The sequence below is a fragment of the Diabrotica virgifera genome, chromosome 9 (assembly GCF_917563875.1).
Source record: "Diabrotica virgifera virgifera chromosome 9, PGI_DIABVI_V3a".
Lineage (NCBI taxonomy): Eukaryota > Metazoa > Arthropoda > Insecta > Coleoptera > Chrysomelidae > Diabrotica > Diabrotica virgifera.
This window is the reverse complement of record NC_065451.1, coordinates 53,513,134-53,528,205: the sequence shown is the minus strand read 5'-3', so window position 1 is coordinate 53,528,205 and position 15,072 is coordinate 53,513,134. Positions and strand designations below refer to the sequence as shown.

The following is a 15,072-nucleotide window of genomic DNA, read 5'->3' as shown; positions in this document are numbered from 1 at the left end:
CTTAGATGTGAACCAAGTTATGTACGTATGTTTCATAGATTACAACAAGGCTTTCGATAGAGTCCGCTACAAAGACCTAATGGACATCCTCAAAGCAAAACAAATACAATACAATGACCTTCGAATTATAACAAATCTATATATTATAAACAGCAGGCACACATTCTCATTAACGAACACGCATTAGAAGAGTTCGAAATTAAAAGAGGAGTTCGAAAGGTGTGTGTATTGTCACCACTTATATTCAATGCATACTGTGAAAAAATTATGAAAATAGCTCTTGAGAGAGAAACAGCAGAAATAATGGTCAATGGAACGCCGATTAACAACATTAGATATGCGGACGATACTTGGACAAGGTATTATATTTTCTCGACTCTGCTTTACGGGATAGAAGCGTGGACACTTAACGCGCCGACTACTAAAAAGTTGGAAGCATTTGAACTGTGGGTGTATAGAAGAATCATAAAGATATCATGTACCCAGCATGTCACAAACAACGAAGCAGGGCCGCCCAGAGCCAGGCCGGGCCCCAGGGATGAGACCCGGCCGCCCCCCCCCAAACCCAGTTGAACGAAAATTCCCAAAAATCTGATAACTCATAAACTGGGATATGTAATAGTGAACACTGATGCTATTGACACAGGAAGGAAGAAAATTAAAACAGTTTTAACAATTATATTTTTAATATTTTACAATAGAGCTGTTAGTTACAACATAACTTTTCTTGCTTTCATATCCGCAAGGTTTTGGATCACGTGGTAGAAATCAAGAGTTTTTGCAAGTTTCGACTCTATGCTTAACAGTCCCAAATCAGACAATCGTTGTTGACCCATAGTAGATCTTAAACAATTCTTAATTCGGCTTAAAACACTAAATGATCTCTCGGCCTGAGCAATGGATACTGGTAGGCAACAGAATATGCGAAGAGCAATGCACACATTGGGGAAAAGATTTGTCACATTAAAGGACACGAGCTTGTTCAAAAGTTTTGCTGGTTTCAGCGACGTATCTGAGATGTTTGATTTACTAACAGTTTTCAAGCAAATCATTTCATCAACTAGATCCCTGCTTACATCTGAATTGTACTACTCTTTGGCAAATCTTTCTGAGATCGTATTCTCGTCCATTTCGTTATACTTCCATAAAAATGAAAATTTCATTTCGATTTCTCTCAGTGCTGTGAACCTCGTTTTCAGGTTGGCCACCAAAACATCAATTATTGTGTAAAAAACTTCTGTTTTGAAGCGTTCTTCCGGGGATAAATTTAACATTACATCTTCTGTAGCTGTTTCATCGTGAAAAGTCTTCCTCTTTCTCGCACGGGAAGTGGAGAGTTCCGGTTCGATACCATAAGCATTTGCAACATGTTTGCATTCAGACAATATCTTGTCCCAGTTATTTCTTAAGGCACTTAAATCATCAATTAGGCTCTCTATATTACTACTCTCAACATCCAAAGTAGCGTCCATAGTTTGAAGTAGTTGACTTTTCTAGTTGATGGGTACCAACACTTTCACCCAAATTGACGCCATGAGGATGCACTTGAAGGTGTTAAGATATTCTAAAACTCCATTTATTTTGGCTCTCGTTTCAACAGTTACGTTAAGATTCAACAATGATGAAACTGCCTCACAGACAATGAGTGCAGTGAAGATCCTACTATCTCTTTCAGAAGCTCCCATCTTTTCGGGCTGCAACTGAATAAATTGTACAGATTCTGAACAACACCAAAGAAAGTCTGTGCTTCAGTACAACTCTTAGCAGCGCATACTCCACATAAGTTCAAACTGTGGCATCCACATGGTGAGTACACAGCCAGAGGGTTTGATTTTAAAATATGAGCCTGAACACCCTTATACTTGCCACTCATATTACTGCCGTTATCGAATCCCTGTCCTCTACAGTCATCTAAGGATATGTCATATTTTTTAAGAACTTCTTTTATTAGATTTGCGATGTCTTCTCCAGTTTTTTCATTGCAGTCGGAAAACTCCAAAAATCGTTCATGGATTTCATATTCTTTTACGTCTTCTTTGAAAATAATGTATCTAAATACAAAAGAGGTCTGTTCTACATGGCTTGAGTCTGGTGTAGCGTCAACCATAATAGAATAGTATTTAGATCGCTTGAGTTCGTCCACAATAACTTTCCTTACATAATCAGCACAACTTGCTATGAACTCGTTTTGAGTTCTCCAAGACAAATAATGCACTTGCATTCTCTTATTCGATTCTTGAGATTGCTTAACCTGATCTAGATGCTTCGATAAAATAGGGTCATAATGACCTAAAAGTTCTAGCACGCCCAAAAAATTGCCGTTGTTTGGATGACCCACCTTTTGAGTTTCTCCTCTAAAAGAGAGACCTCGCTCACTTAAAAATAAAGTTACGTGAAGGAGTCTGTGTAAGATCTGTTTCCAGGTAGTGATTTCATTCTGCAATTGTTTTTCAATGCTACCAAATATAGTACCTCCTTTGTTAAGATTTAATTCCAGATCTTTCCATTTTAAGTAACATTCTTTATGGCTAAGGCTGTTTTGGTGCTCAGGAATCTTTTCGTACAACTTTTTCCATTTATTTTCTTTTGGATACCCACTAACTGAGGCGAATTTGGATCGCACCACCTCTGTCTGAGTACAAAACAGCCGACAAGGAAAGCAAAACAAAGCCTGTTTCACTTCGCTCCAAACAAGCCAATCCCTTGGAACAACTTCATTATTGGGTAGTTTAAATTTAAGCAGAGATAAAGGAAATTGCCGTCTCGTTGAGTCTGCAGGAAACATGTTGGGATGAGCTTGTGGCCCCTTTGTGACAGCAGCTTCAACTTCTTTAGTACTAAGTTGTAACAAACTCAAATTGCCTACATCAAAAACTTCTAGTTGGCTCAAAATGTTCGTAGACGCTGACACTGCCTCATCCTGTTCGTCACGTTCTTCTAATTGTAATGGAGTTAAAAACTCGTCACTACTAAGTGAGGGTAGCTCACGACCAACATTTGATCTGTTGGAGGGTGTTTGTGAATTTGAAGTGCCCGGCAAGATTAAGGGATCATTTTCAATGTTAGTTTCTTTCTCTTCATTTGACACATTTTTCGGCTGTGTAGAGAAAACAGACAGCTTCTGTTGGCCTTTCTTTGCCTTCTCCTCTCTTTCATGTTCTTCTTTCCTCTTTACGGCCCCAGATTTGTGTCGGTATTCCATTTTAAATTCTAAAAAAAATAAAAACCTATGTAAGTTAATTGATTAAAAAAAAACCCGTTAGAGGATAGAGGATAGAGAGGCCCTATTTGTCCTTTTCCCACGGAAAAAAATTCATCCAAACCACATCTACAATTAATTTAATTACAAAAAACAAAGACCATTTGCACCTAAAAACTGTCTTTCGCCAACAGTTTCTATTGAAGCTATATCCAGTACAGTATGCTCAATATATATTTGTAATTAAATAAATTCATTACATAATCTTACTTATGTTATAGCATTTAATAACTGGATAGGCAGATAATAAAGCATTTCGCGAAATTCACGAATAATCTCTGCCAGAATACAAGATTAGAACTAGGAGGCCCATTATAACTACATATAGTTTTAAAGTTGTAGTGTTCAACGTCCTATTTAAACTCGAACTGCCGAAAATTGCAATTAAAACCTGTGACGAAGGGGGTATATGCGAATGGTAGTGAGTCAGGACGTAAACTCGTAAACAAACAGACGTCGCGCCAAGGTCAGCGCTTCTGCGAATCGTGTGGCAGTGGCCGATAGAGCGAGCTTCCGATCAGGGGCTCCCACGCGCAATGTATTCCCGATATATTTTGATTAATTGTAACTTATGCAAAGAAGTAATTTCTTGCATATTGCCTTTTCCAAATGCATAATATTCCTTATAATAATTTCATAATTAAAACCGCAAGCAAATTCAATCTGTTGTAAAATATTTTAATAAAAGGATTTTTTTTAAATTTGCTAACGGCCGGGCCCGGGCCCGGGCCCCGGGCCACGGGGATTTTGCCCCCCTGTCCCCCCTCTGGTCGGGCCTGCAACGAAGTCATGAGAAGTGTCAATAAAAGAATGGAAATATTGGAAACCATCAGGACACGAAAGCTGCAATACCTGGGGCATGTTATGCGTAATGATAGATGCAACATACCTCAGTTACTTATACAAGGGAAAATCCAGGGAAAGAGAAGTGTAGGAAGGAGAAGCATCTCATGGTTGCGTAACTTGAGGGAATGGTACGGAGGCACATCAACCGAACTATTTAGAGCAGCAGCATCTAAGATTAGAATAGCCATGATGAGTGCCAACCTCCGTCGCAGAGATGGCACGTAAAGAAGAAGACCCTTTGCCCATTTCTCGCAATACTTCCGCCATTCTAAGCATTCTTCTGTAATCAGAAGGATGCATTTGCTGTCAAATGGCTGCTGTTTATTTATGTGTTCTTGCTTAAGTGTCTAGCTGTCAAGACCAGATTTTAGTATGAAGAACACGAAACATCTCAGAGCTCTTAGTGACAGTTCCAATCTAACGTCTTTATTGCAGATAATTGTTTTCATTTTTACAAGGCATTTCTTGCTACTTTTCTATCCTGGCCCCTATGTATGTTGTTTCATCAGCATTTTCTGAAATCTAGGTTCCTAGTTATTTACAGTTTATAACCCTATCTATATGTATATTATAAATATATCTCCCAGATGAGTTTTTCGAAAATTAATTTTCTTTGTTATTGTCGTATATATCTAGTCTTTTTTATAGTCATATTTTATTCCATATTTTTATAGAAACCGCTTGTCTTTTTTTACCTTTAGTCATTATTTCTTTATTTCCAGATAGTTATGCTTCCTGAAAAATGGATTTACCATATAAATTGAATAGTAAATAATATACATACAATACATCCCAGCTTAACACATCTCCTGGTTTCAACGTCTGAACTGGGTTTATCTATTACATCTATCTATCTATATAAGGACTTTTACAGCTGTCACCGCCTTCCTCCTTTCAGCCAACGTCTCCAGTCCTTTCTGTTCTGCCATTCTCCATCGCTAAAGTCTCGTCTTTCCATGGCCACTTCATCCCTCCATGGCCACTTCATCCCGTCATGATATTCGGGGTCTACCTAATCTTCTCTTTCCTATTGAGCTCCAATCCGATATCTTTGATAACCATCTTGTACGATTTGCTCTTCTAACACCTCTCTCTCTCTCTCTCTAGAATGGAAACGCTTGTCCTATGAGCTGTCCAAGGTATGCGCAGCATTCTTCTCCAGCACCACATCTCACAGGCATCAATTTTTTGGCGCTCGCATGCGCGAAGAGTCCAAGTCTCTGCTCCTTATATAAATATTGAGAATACAAGGGCATTCACCAGTCTCATCTTGATATTTTGAGAGATAGATCTGTCATCTGTCTTTCCAAACTTTAGTTAGGCGACTCATCGCATTTTTTGCCATACCAATACGTCTCCGAACTTCTGCTTCACAGTTACCATCGTTAGTTAACCTTTAACTACGGGCGCCCAACCATGAATCACAAATACGGGCGCGGTGTACTCTATACACCAGTTACAAATAGCTACAGAAACAAAATTTCTTTAATAATTAGAACTATATTAAATTGCACAACTTGTGTTTAATCAATAATTAGTTATTATATAATAAAAAATAAAACTAAAAAATAATTCAATATGGTAAACCAGTGAGAAAAAACGAAAACAGTAATTTATTACATATTGAAAACCAACCTAAAAAAATATGCGAAAATTTTTAAATTTTTAAATAGGTAGAAAAATAAACACATACGAGTCTTTATTCACTTTCGTCTTCTTCCTGGTTATTTGAGTTAATACACTCAGGACAAATAATGGTGGAATGTTCTTTGCAAACCATTCTCCTGCATGTCTGACACGAAATGGTTGTCACTCTATTTTTACGCCTTCCGCAGCAATAGCACCTTCCTCGTATTTTTGCTGGTGGTTCTTCTTCTTCTTGTTCCACTACAGTAGCTTTATATTTCTTCAGGAATAGTTTTAAATCTAAGGGCAAACTCTGTATTTCAGCTCGTTCTGAAAGGTGTGGTCTCAACAAAGATAAAGATAATTCCTTTAAAAATATCCTTCTATATTTTTGAGGATTTCTTATATTTGCAGCGTTAAACAGGATTTGGCTGTTAATTCCTGCGATGTTTAGGAGCTGAAAAAATATAACCATCGGCCACCTTTGGGTTCTCCTTGATACCGAGTATGTACCGCACATTTTATCTACTGTGTCGACACGTCCTTTGTGAGAATTATAATCTAAAATTATATTTGGCTTTTTTTTCTCCGGATCTACTGCAGAATCATTATGCATGGTTGATATCAAAGGCACAGCTTTATTTTTTGCAGGGACATATGTCACTATAGTTACCTCTTTTTGAAATCCGAAAAGGGACGATCCAACTTCTCTTTCTTTATGTGGTAGGAACTCCAACGGCAGCTCCCGTTTATTTTCTTTAGTGTGCCAACCATTGTTACTTTATCTTTCAAAAGATCATTGGCCAATGAGTAACTTGTGTACCAATTATCACATGTCAAGTTCCGGTTTTTCCCTTTCCAGTCTTGAAGTAAACGATGTACAATATCAGCAGGTTTATTTGATTTGTTGTAAGGTCCTTGTGGCTGATTACCACAATACACCTCTAAATTTGTAACATAAAATGTCTGGGCATCACACAATACAAATACTTTTAACCCATAGGGTAGGTGGGGGCAAAGGTACGCATTTTCTAAATTTTCATCTCTAGTGAATCTCCTAATGCTTGAATTGGCACGGAGTATAGATGAAAGTGAAATTGATACATTTTGTAATCATATTAGGCAAATGGAAATTCTTCAATATCATTTTTGTAGTGTTGATAACTTTTTGAAAAAAAAAATGTAAATGCGTACCTTTGCCCCACTCAATGGGGCAAAAGTACGCATGTGCGTACTTTTGCGGATTTGGGACATTTTGCAATTAAGATAAAAGTAGCTGATAGATTATCAAGCTCAACTTGATATTCATTTTGAAGATTGACTTGAAACATGCATTTGCCAAGTCTACCTCACTGGGGGCAAAGGTACGCACTGCGGACGTTTGCCCCGTTTGTGTGCATTTTGTGGGAGTACTTTTGCCCCATCCGGCAACCAATAATATATCTAACCTCAATATCAAACTATGCACATGTGAACTTCAAACTGTCATGTGGAAGAAGTCTTCTAACAATAAACTTTCAATATGCCTAACCAATAATAATCTGAGTTTGAAAGATTAAGAATTGGACTCAATCAATTTTTAAGAAAAATTAGATCAAAAGGTACAAAAATCATTTTTACCTCATTTTTGTTGTTATATTCGCCCTGATTGCGCCAAAGTTTCTCATCCAATGCTACTGAGTAGTACACACATATGCAATAAGATGCTGTCGCCAACATATAAGAAGTTACTGAAAAATGTAAGTGCGTACCTTTGCCCCGTGCGTACCTTTGCCCCCACCTACCCTACTTTGCAGGCTTGGACGGGATATATTGAATAAAACTGCATCTACCTCTGAAAGGTATTAAGATTTCGTCAATTGTTACTTCTTCTCCTAAACAGTAGTTATTGTTGCAGTTCTCCACAAAACGATCCAGTGTAACTCGAATAGCAGCAAGCTTATCAGTTTCCTTGCGTATCCCTCTACTATTTTTGTCATCAAATCTTAGAGCAGCAAGCAAAAATAAAAATCGATCAGCACTCATGCACGCTCTAAATATTTCTGAGCCGGTTCCGTCTTTAGTCCACAATTCAAGAAAATGTGTATGGTTTTGCTTTTTAGTTCCTGCAAGAAGTAGTAGTCCGATAAATGCCATAATTTCTGTTTTTGTTGTGTCTTTAGCCCGTCTCGGCCGGTTATACTTTATTCGCATATTTGCAATTTTCAAGTTATTACACTCAACTATATTTTCAATAATGTCGTCACTAAAAATTTTTTCGAAAGCACTTCTCTCATTGGTAATATCTCTAGCACTCAGCTTTGGCCCAGGAAGTATTTTTACAATATTTTTGCTGGAAGTTTTGCTAAATTTGCTCACCACTGAATTTTTATACCACTTTGTTTGTTTATCTTTCGCTATAAAATACTCATCTTCCTCGCTTTCTAAACTCTCACCATCGCTCTCGTTATCTGAATCAGAAGACTTTTTATCATTTAGTTCTATCTCCGACTCAGTGTTATAATCGTTGTCTTCCGTAATTTCTTCCTCTTCTTCTGACGAACTAGCATCCTCTTCTCCCCTAACTTCATCCTCAGGTTCTTCTTCGAACAATGCTTCAGCCATAGCTCTAAGCTCATCTTGTGTGAGACTTTTAGGGTTTCTAACACGTACTCGATCCCTATAAAAAATATTTCTCCTAAGTTTCCATTTCACATTTTTGTATAAAAAGTACAATGTAACATTTACTACACAGAAAATAACTCGTTTGCAGGTAATTTAAAGTTTAAAATTCGTTAAATTTACTTACATAACTATGTGCGTGGTGTACTGAAGGCACCGTTCGGGAACTCACTTCATGCCCTGCGAACTCAATGGAAAAAATTTGTTCCATATTTATAGTGAGCTTCCGGAATTAGAGATGGCGACACATAATGTGGATCGCTAATATATGTGGTACAAGGCTAATTGAAAAGAAGAAGAATATTTGACAATTGAATGTCGAGTTGGACAGTTGTGTTTATTTGGTAACAGCGTTGCCACATTCAGCAGATTTCTACTTTTTTGATACATTTTTGATATATATTTTTTTTTAATTCTAGTAGGCAATATTTTTTAGTAGGTTTTTGGTATACAGTGATGAGCACGCTAATAACCGGCATAAAAGCTCAAAAGATGGAAAACATAATACATTGCGAAACAAAAGGAGATGAAACTAGTGGAGGTGGAAATTATCGTTATAAACGTACTATTAATTAACATTACATAGTTTTCCAACTGTAGACGTCTGTGACAGCTGTGACAGGAGTATTTTATAAAATTCTACTGTCACAGTGACAGTTGTCATACCTCTGATACGTCTAAAGGTGGGAAACTATGTAATGTAATGGTATTTTAGACGTTTATAACGATAATTTCCACCTCCACTAGTTTCATCTCTTTTTGTTTCGCAATGTATTATGTTTTCCATCTTTTGAGCTATTTTGCCGGTTATTAGCGCGCTCATCACTGTATAATATCAACATTTTCTGTGCTATGCATTATGACTAAAATGAAATTAACTCTTTAATAGTATTTACATTTGACATTTTGTTACGATTTCCTAATGTCATTACCGAAAATAAGATTCAGGACGTAGGTATGAATACAGAGATTAGAGAAATAAATGAAACTGGTGTCTGATACCACACTTTCTTGTTTCAAGCAGCAGTGCAGTAGTGTTTCGGGTAATATTTATATAACAAAGAGTTTTGACATTCGGTGAGGCTATTAAAATTAAACTAACGACGGAAAACTAAAATATGTATGTAAAATGTAACTTTGCAAAAATAATGTGTTTACCCGTTTCTATTAACGTAAAATGAAAAAGATTTTTTCCGTTTTCAACCGTATTACAACTGATGATCGCAATAAACTTTTGAATAAATAGTTATTTATGATATAAATGTTAAAAGTACACGTTTAAGGCAAGCATGTGAAAGTTTGCAGAATGAGCGAAGCGAGTTCTGCAATTCACATGAGTGCTTTAAAAATGTACTTTTTAACACGCATATCATACAATATTTTTTCTACAAACGTAATTACAGGACAATATCTACAAAAACTTTTACTTGAACTTGACTGACATTCCATTTTTATATTTTTTTGACATTACATCAAATTGCCTATACGCTGTGAGCTCGTACGTAGAGGGGATATTTACAGATTCGCGAGCGCCACTAGTGGCAAGTCTGTAAACGTTTACCGGAAATTTGACATAAATGTCAAAGTGATTAATTTAAAATTAAAATTAAAAACATTAATTATAAAAAATGTTAGTTGGTCAAAGCTGTGGTATATATTTTTACCTTAAATATACTTACGTTTTAAATACTGAATTTAAGTTTTTTTAATGTTCCGTAATATGTAATTATAATTTAATCTAAAAATCTTAGCGCCATCTACACGATAATTGTGAAAGTATCCGAAGTAACAAATTCATATTTTATCAATAGAACGTCAAAATGGTTAGCAAAATCTTAAAAAATCGATTACAATTTAATTACTTTTTTGCGTTGTAAATGTTAAGCGATAACAATTAAATAATAAATTTAAAAATTACCGGAGAAAGTTGAATTAGTAATCCGCTAGGAGCGCCACCAGCGAAGCTCAGAGCGTATACGGTCAATACGAACTGCAGTGCCTTAAAAATTTTAAAGCACTAGTGCCTTGAAGTAACATTTTTAACGCTCGTATGGAGTGCTAAAAATTGCATTTTTAACACGGTTGTAGAAAAAATGTATTTTCATGATTATTTGTCAAAGAAGGTATGAATGAGGTTGGGAATTGTACCAAATTTGATCCAGACATGCATAATATGTTAAAATCAATGGATGACAAAATATTAAATATAAAACTGATAAAAATTAATTAAGTACCTAGGTCATTTTGTTTCCCTGTTAAAATGTAAAAAAAGTTTGGTTTTTTTACATTCACGTTATATTTATTTCTAGTTAAGTTAGCTGCTGTTTTTATTATAAAAAAAACCTAAATTATACTTAAATAAGTTAATAAAGTTTTAGTTCTTGATTTAGTAGATTTTAGCCAAACATGCAATGTATTTCCTAAATAAAATATGGCAACGTTGTCTTGTATTGAATTAAGTGCGTCATTTTGTAATTTTTGTGTTGTGTATTCGTTTTATATCAATTTTATATTTGTGTATTAAGTTTTTATCCCGTACCCAAGTGATTAGTGAAGTGAATGTTTCATATTTTAGTTATTAATAGACATTTTTTCAGTGTATAAATTATTTTTCTTCCCTCAGCTGTACCTAGTTGTTTCCAGGTAATGTGAATAATTCCTAAGGTAGAAAGACATTTTACATTATGTTATGAAAACAATGAATTCATGTCAAGATTTATATAAATAATAATTATTACTGTCATTTGTTGGTTTCATTATTGTTCTTACATTGTCCATACATACATACTTATCATTTTTTAAATATAATCGCTGCTCATGCTAAATTCTATGCTTGTGCATGTTATTAATTTTTTGTTTTTGCAATAATTATTTTTATTTTTATGGTTTCTGTAATAAAAATATTTTATTGCAAAAACTTAAAATTAATAACGTGCACATTATAGAATTTGGTATGCCTAGCGAAGCTTCCAAAACGGTACAGATATCTTCCAAAACGTTACAGAGATCTTCCAAATCGTTACAGAAATCTTCCAATTTAAAACGCTTAGTTGGCTTCCAAAAATATCGATGGTGTTGGAATACGGGACCAGTTCTGCCTATAGAGTTCCCTTTCTACCCCACCCACTCTTCTATGACTCACTTTGATATTTTTTATCACAACTCAACTATTCGATCAAAAATCACGTATTGACTGTAACAGACAATGGTTGATACTATACTGATACGTTACGTAGAGCGCATTAAACGCAGAAAATAGTTTTAAGAAACGGCAACCAACTTAACACGCATGGTGTACTGTGTACACCGTAGCCCGTAGTTAAAGGTTATACTAGACCCAAGATAGACAAAGGTGTTTACTATCTGGTATTCCTGTAACATGTTAGTCAGTTAAATAGTGTCGAATCTGTCTCACATGTCCATACCAAATTAAACGTTTTTTTTTCGATGTAGCTGAGTATGTCTTGTTCTACTGCCATTCTTCGTTTTATCTTTAACAATTTATAAATAATGGAACAAAAAGCTAGGAGTAATTAAACTAGGTTATAAGTATGTCTAGATTTGCGTAGGTCGAGTACATTTTACTTCGATGATGGTTCCAAAGTCTTTACAGATTTATTTTAACATTTAATACCACAATATTCAACCCTTTTCTTTTTTAGGTGCTATGGAATGCTTTAAACCAAGTAGAACTCAAGAGCGTAGTAGATGACTTACCAGCCGGTCTGGACAGCAAAATGGCAGAAGGAGGCTCTAACTTCAGTGTAGGTCAAAGGCAGTTAGTATGCCTAGCGAGAGCTGTACTAAGGAATAACAAAATACTAGTTTTAGATGAAGCCACAGCCAACGTTGATCCGTATACTGACGGTTTGATTCAAAAAACAATAAGAAAAAATTTTGACAAGTGCACAGTATTAACCATAGCTCATAGAATAAACACAATTATGGATTCAGACAAGGTTCTAGTCATGGATGCTGGAAGAGTGGTAGAATTTGATCATCCATACACGCTTTTACAAAATCAAAATGGTGTTTTCTATTCGTTGGTTCTGCAGACAGGAAAAGCTACAGCTAGAACTTTAATAACGATTGCAGAAGAAAATAAAACAATGAAAGACAAGGATAAATGATATATACACATACATTTTAATGTTTGGGTTTGCAGAGTTCCATGCAGAATGATTTTTACACCTATGTCTCGATATGTATGTCGTCCGTTCGGATGAAAACTGCACAATCTCAAAATTTACAAACTTTTCAGGAGAGCATTTTTAAGATTTATCGGTAAATAAAATTTTCCACAATAAACATTGGCAGGTTTTTGTTTTAGTTTGTATTAGTTGTATCTTTTATATGTCGAAACAACATGAAAATATTTCAACCATATAAATAATAATAATAAAACAATTTGTTTTTAAATAAGATGTTTTGAATTTTGCTACTTTTTTAGAGAAAATATTATTAATTTCCAATACAGAAGTAAAAACTTCGAGATGTATTCTGGTATAAAATCGTTTATTTAAAAACTATAAAATGTCATCGATTGCAGAACGTTTTCGTTCTAAACAGAACATCTTCAGTGCCTAGAATGAAGTATTTCCACGTTAGATTAAAGCAAAAGGTTAAAAAAGTGACTGTTAAAATGAAAAATGTGGGAATACTTACATCCTGCCGAGTATTTTGAAACTAGCACACCGTAAATAATGTTAACATCATCATATATGGTTTACATAATGTAATATGTTAAAATGTTATGACTACAAGTCGATGTTAATGGATAAAGTGGAACACATGCTAAAAGGGTGCCATGGTTCCCTGCTCGAAGATACTAGGTACTTGCCAATTCAATGGGCACAGACCAACTGAGAAATTATGAAGTGGATATACAATTTGACAAGGGTGACATGACATGACAAGATAAAGCCAATTTTTGGTTAAAGTTGCATTTGATTTTGGATTTTTTAATAAAATGCGAAGGTTTGTCTGCAAAAATAATTTAAATTATTTGAATAATAAAATCTACTGTAAAGTTTAAATTAGCTCTCTTATTCCAGAATAACTTATAAATTCATTAAATTTAATGCAGATATATTACGTGGTTTAAGTTGTGACGTCATCGGATGTGAAATGACGAGATGAAAGTTGAGTTTGTTGAAACAAGGAAATACACTACATAATAAGATACCGTAAGATGGGGCTACTTTAATCCCCGGGGGCTACTTTAATCATAACTTCCCGCCTAAAATGTATTTCATTTCAATCGAAACTGATCGAATATTTCTCTGTAATTTTTATACGTGGCAACAGTGGAATGTTATTATTAACCATTGTGAGTCGTGTTTCACGTGTTCTCTGGCAAATATACATACATGTAAGTATTATTGTAAGAAACAATAATTTGTGCATATTTTAGCACCAAAATTACTTCTATGGTAAGCTATAGGCATGTTATTTAGGTAACAAAATCATTTCGTTATGTTAATATAGGTACTTTCATGATGTAGGTTTAACCTCAAATTTTAACGTACTGTATTTTACCATGTTCTTATTTTTAATATTGTGTCGCGGGGTAACTTTGATCGGAGAGGTGGGGCTTCTTTAATCAGTGATCAAAGTAACCCCAGCGTATAAAATAGTCTACTAGTGTACATTTTCTTTTTCAGAAATATGGTGCGTACGTACACAAAACGTCTTGGCAGTAGGCCTTACAAAAATTACGATGAAGAAACGGTAGAACGAGCACTTAATGACATCGTTACTGGAAGTCTTACCTTAAGAGGAGCTTCAGCAACGTATAAAATTACGAAGTAAAATTTCCAGAGAAACGATTGAGGCTTATTTTGCAAACTTATCAGATACTTTAAAAGATGTACCACCTGAAAACATATTTAATTATGATGAGTCCAATGTATCTGACGACCCAGGAAAGAAATGGGGAATATACAGACGAGGGGTAAAATACCCCGAAAAAATATGTAATCATTTCAAGACGGCAACTAGTATAATGATTTGTGGTTCTGCTAGTGGAATACTGTTACCTCCTTACATTATCTATAAAAGTACCCATCTTTACGACACGTGGAAAGAAAATGGTCCTGTTGGAGCACCTTGTTGCGATCAACCATGTTGTTCGAGAGGCAGTAGATACAATAGAACATTTAGCGGTTGGATAGATACAGTCACTTTTCGCGACTGGTTTATGACTTCCTTTTTACCGCATGCCAAAAGATTACAAGGCAGAAAAGTACTCTTAGGAGATAACCTTTCTTCACACCTAGATGGGGATGTAATAAAAACATGCAATGAGAACAACATCAGTTTCGTTTGCTTAGTGCCAAATTCGACTCATCTGTGCCAACCCCTAGATGTCGGATTTTTTAGACCCATGAAGAGCGCATGGCGTGCTACACTAACAACTTGGAAACTACAAAATTTACGTCTAACTACTGTGCCTAAAGATCGTTTTCCTATCCTTTTAAGACAGTGTTTAGATCAGATGGATAAATCAAAGTTTCAACCATCCAAACACAGGTCAAGTGAGCCACGTCCAGGTGATAAAGAAGAATCTGCGGTACGGCGAAATTTAATAAACAGTTTTGCTGCTACAGGTATATATCCCCTTAATAAATGTGAAGTATTAAATAAATTACCTTCAAATGAAAACGACGGTGAAATTGTGC

The 15,072-nt window shown here is 35.3% G+C and overlaps 1 protein-coding gene across 1 annotated transcript in view; it reads left to right on the top strand.

The window, feature by feature from the left end:
* Positions 1-12,814, top strand: part of LOC126892960 (ATP-binding cassette sub-family C member 4-like) — a 94,520-nt gene extending 81,706 nt beyond the window's left edge. The window contains exon 11 of the mRNA XM_050662899.1: positions 12,055-12,814. Within this exon, the coding sequence (XP_050518856.1) occupies positions 12,055-12,522 (468 nt within the window). The 3' untranslated portion in view covers positions 12,523-12,814. The remainder of the gene's footprint in view (positions 1-12,054) is intronic.
* Positions 12,815-15,072: the final 2,258 nt, after the last annotated feature.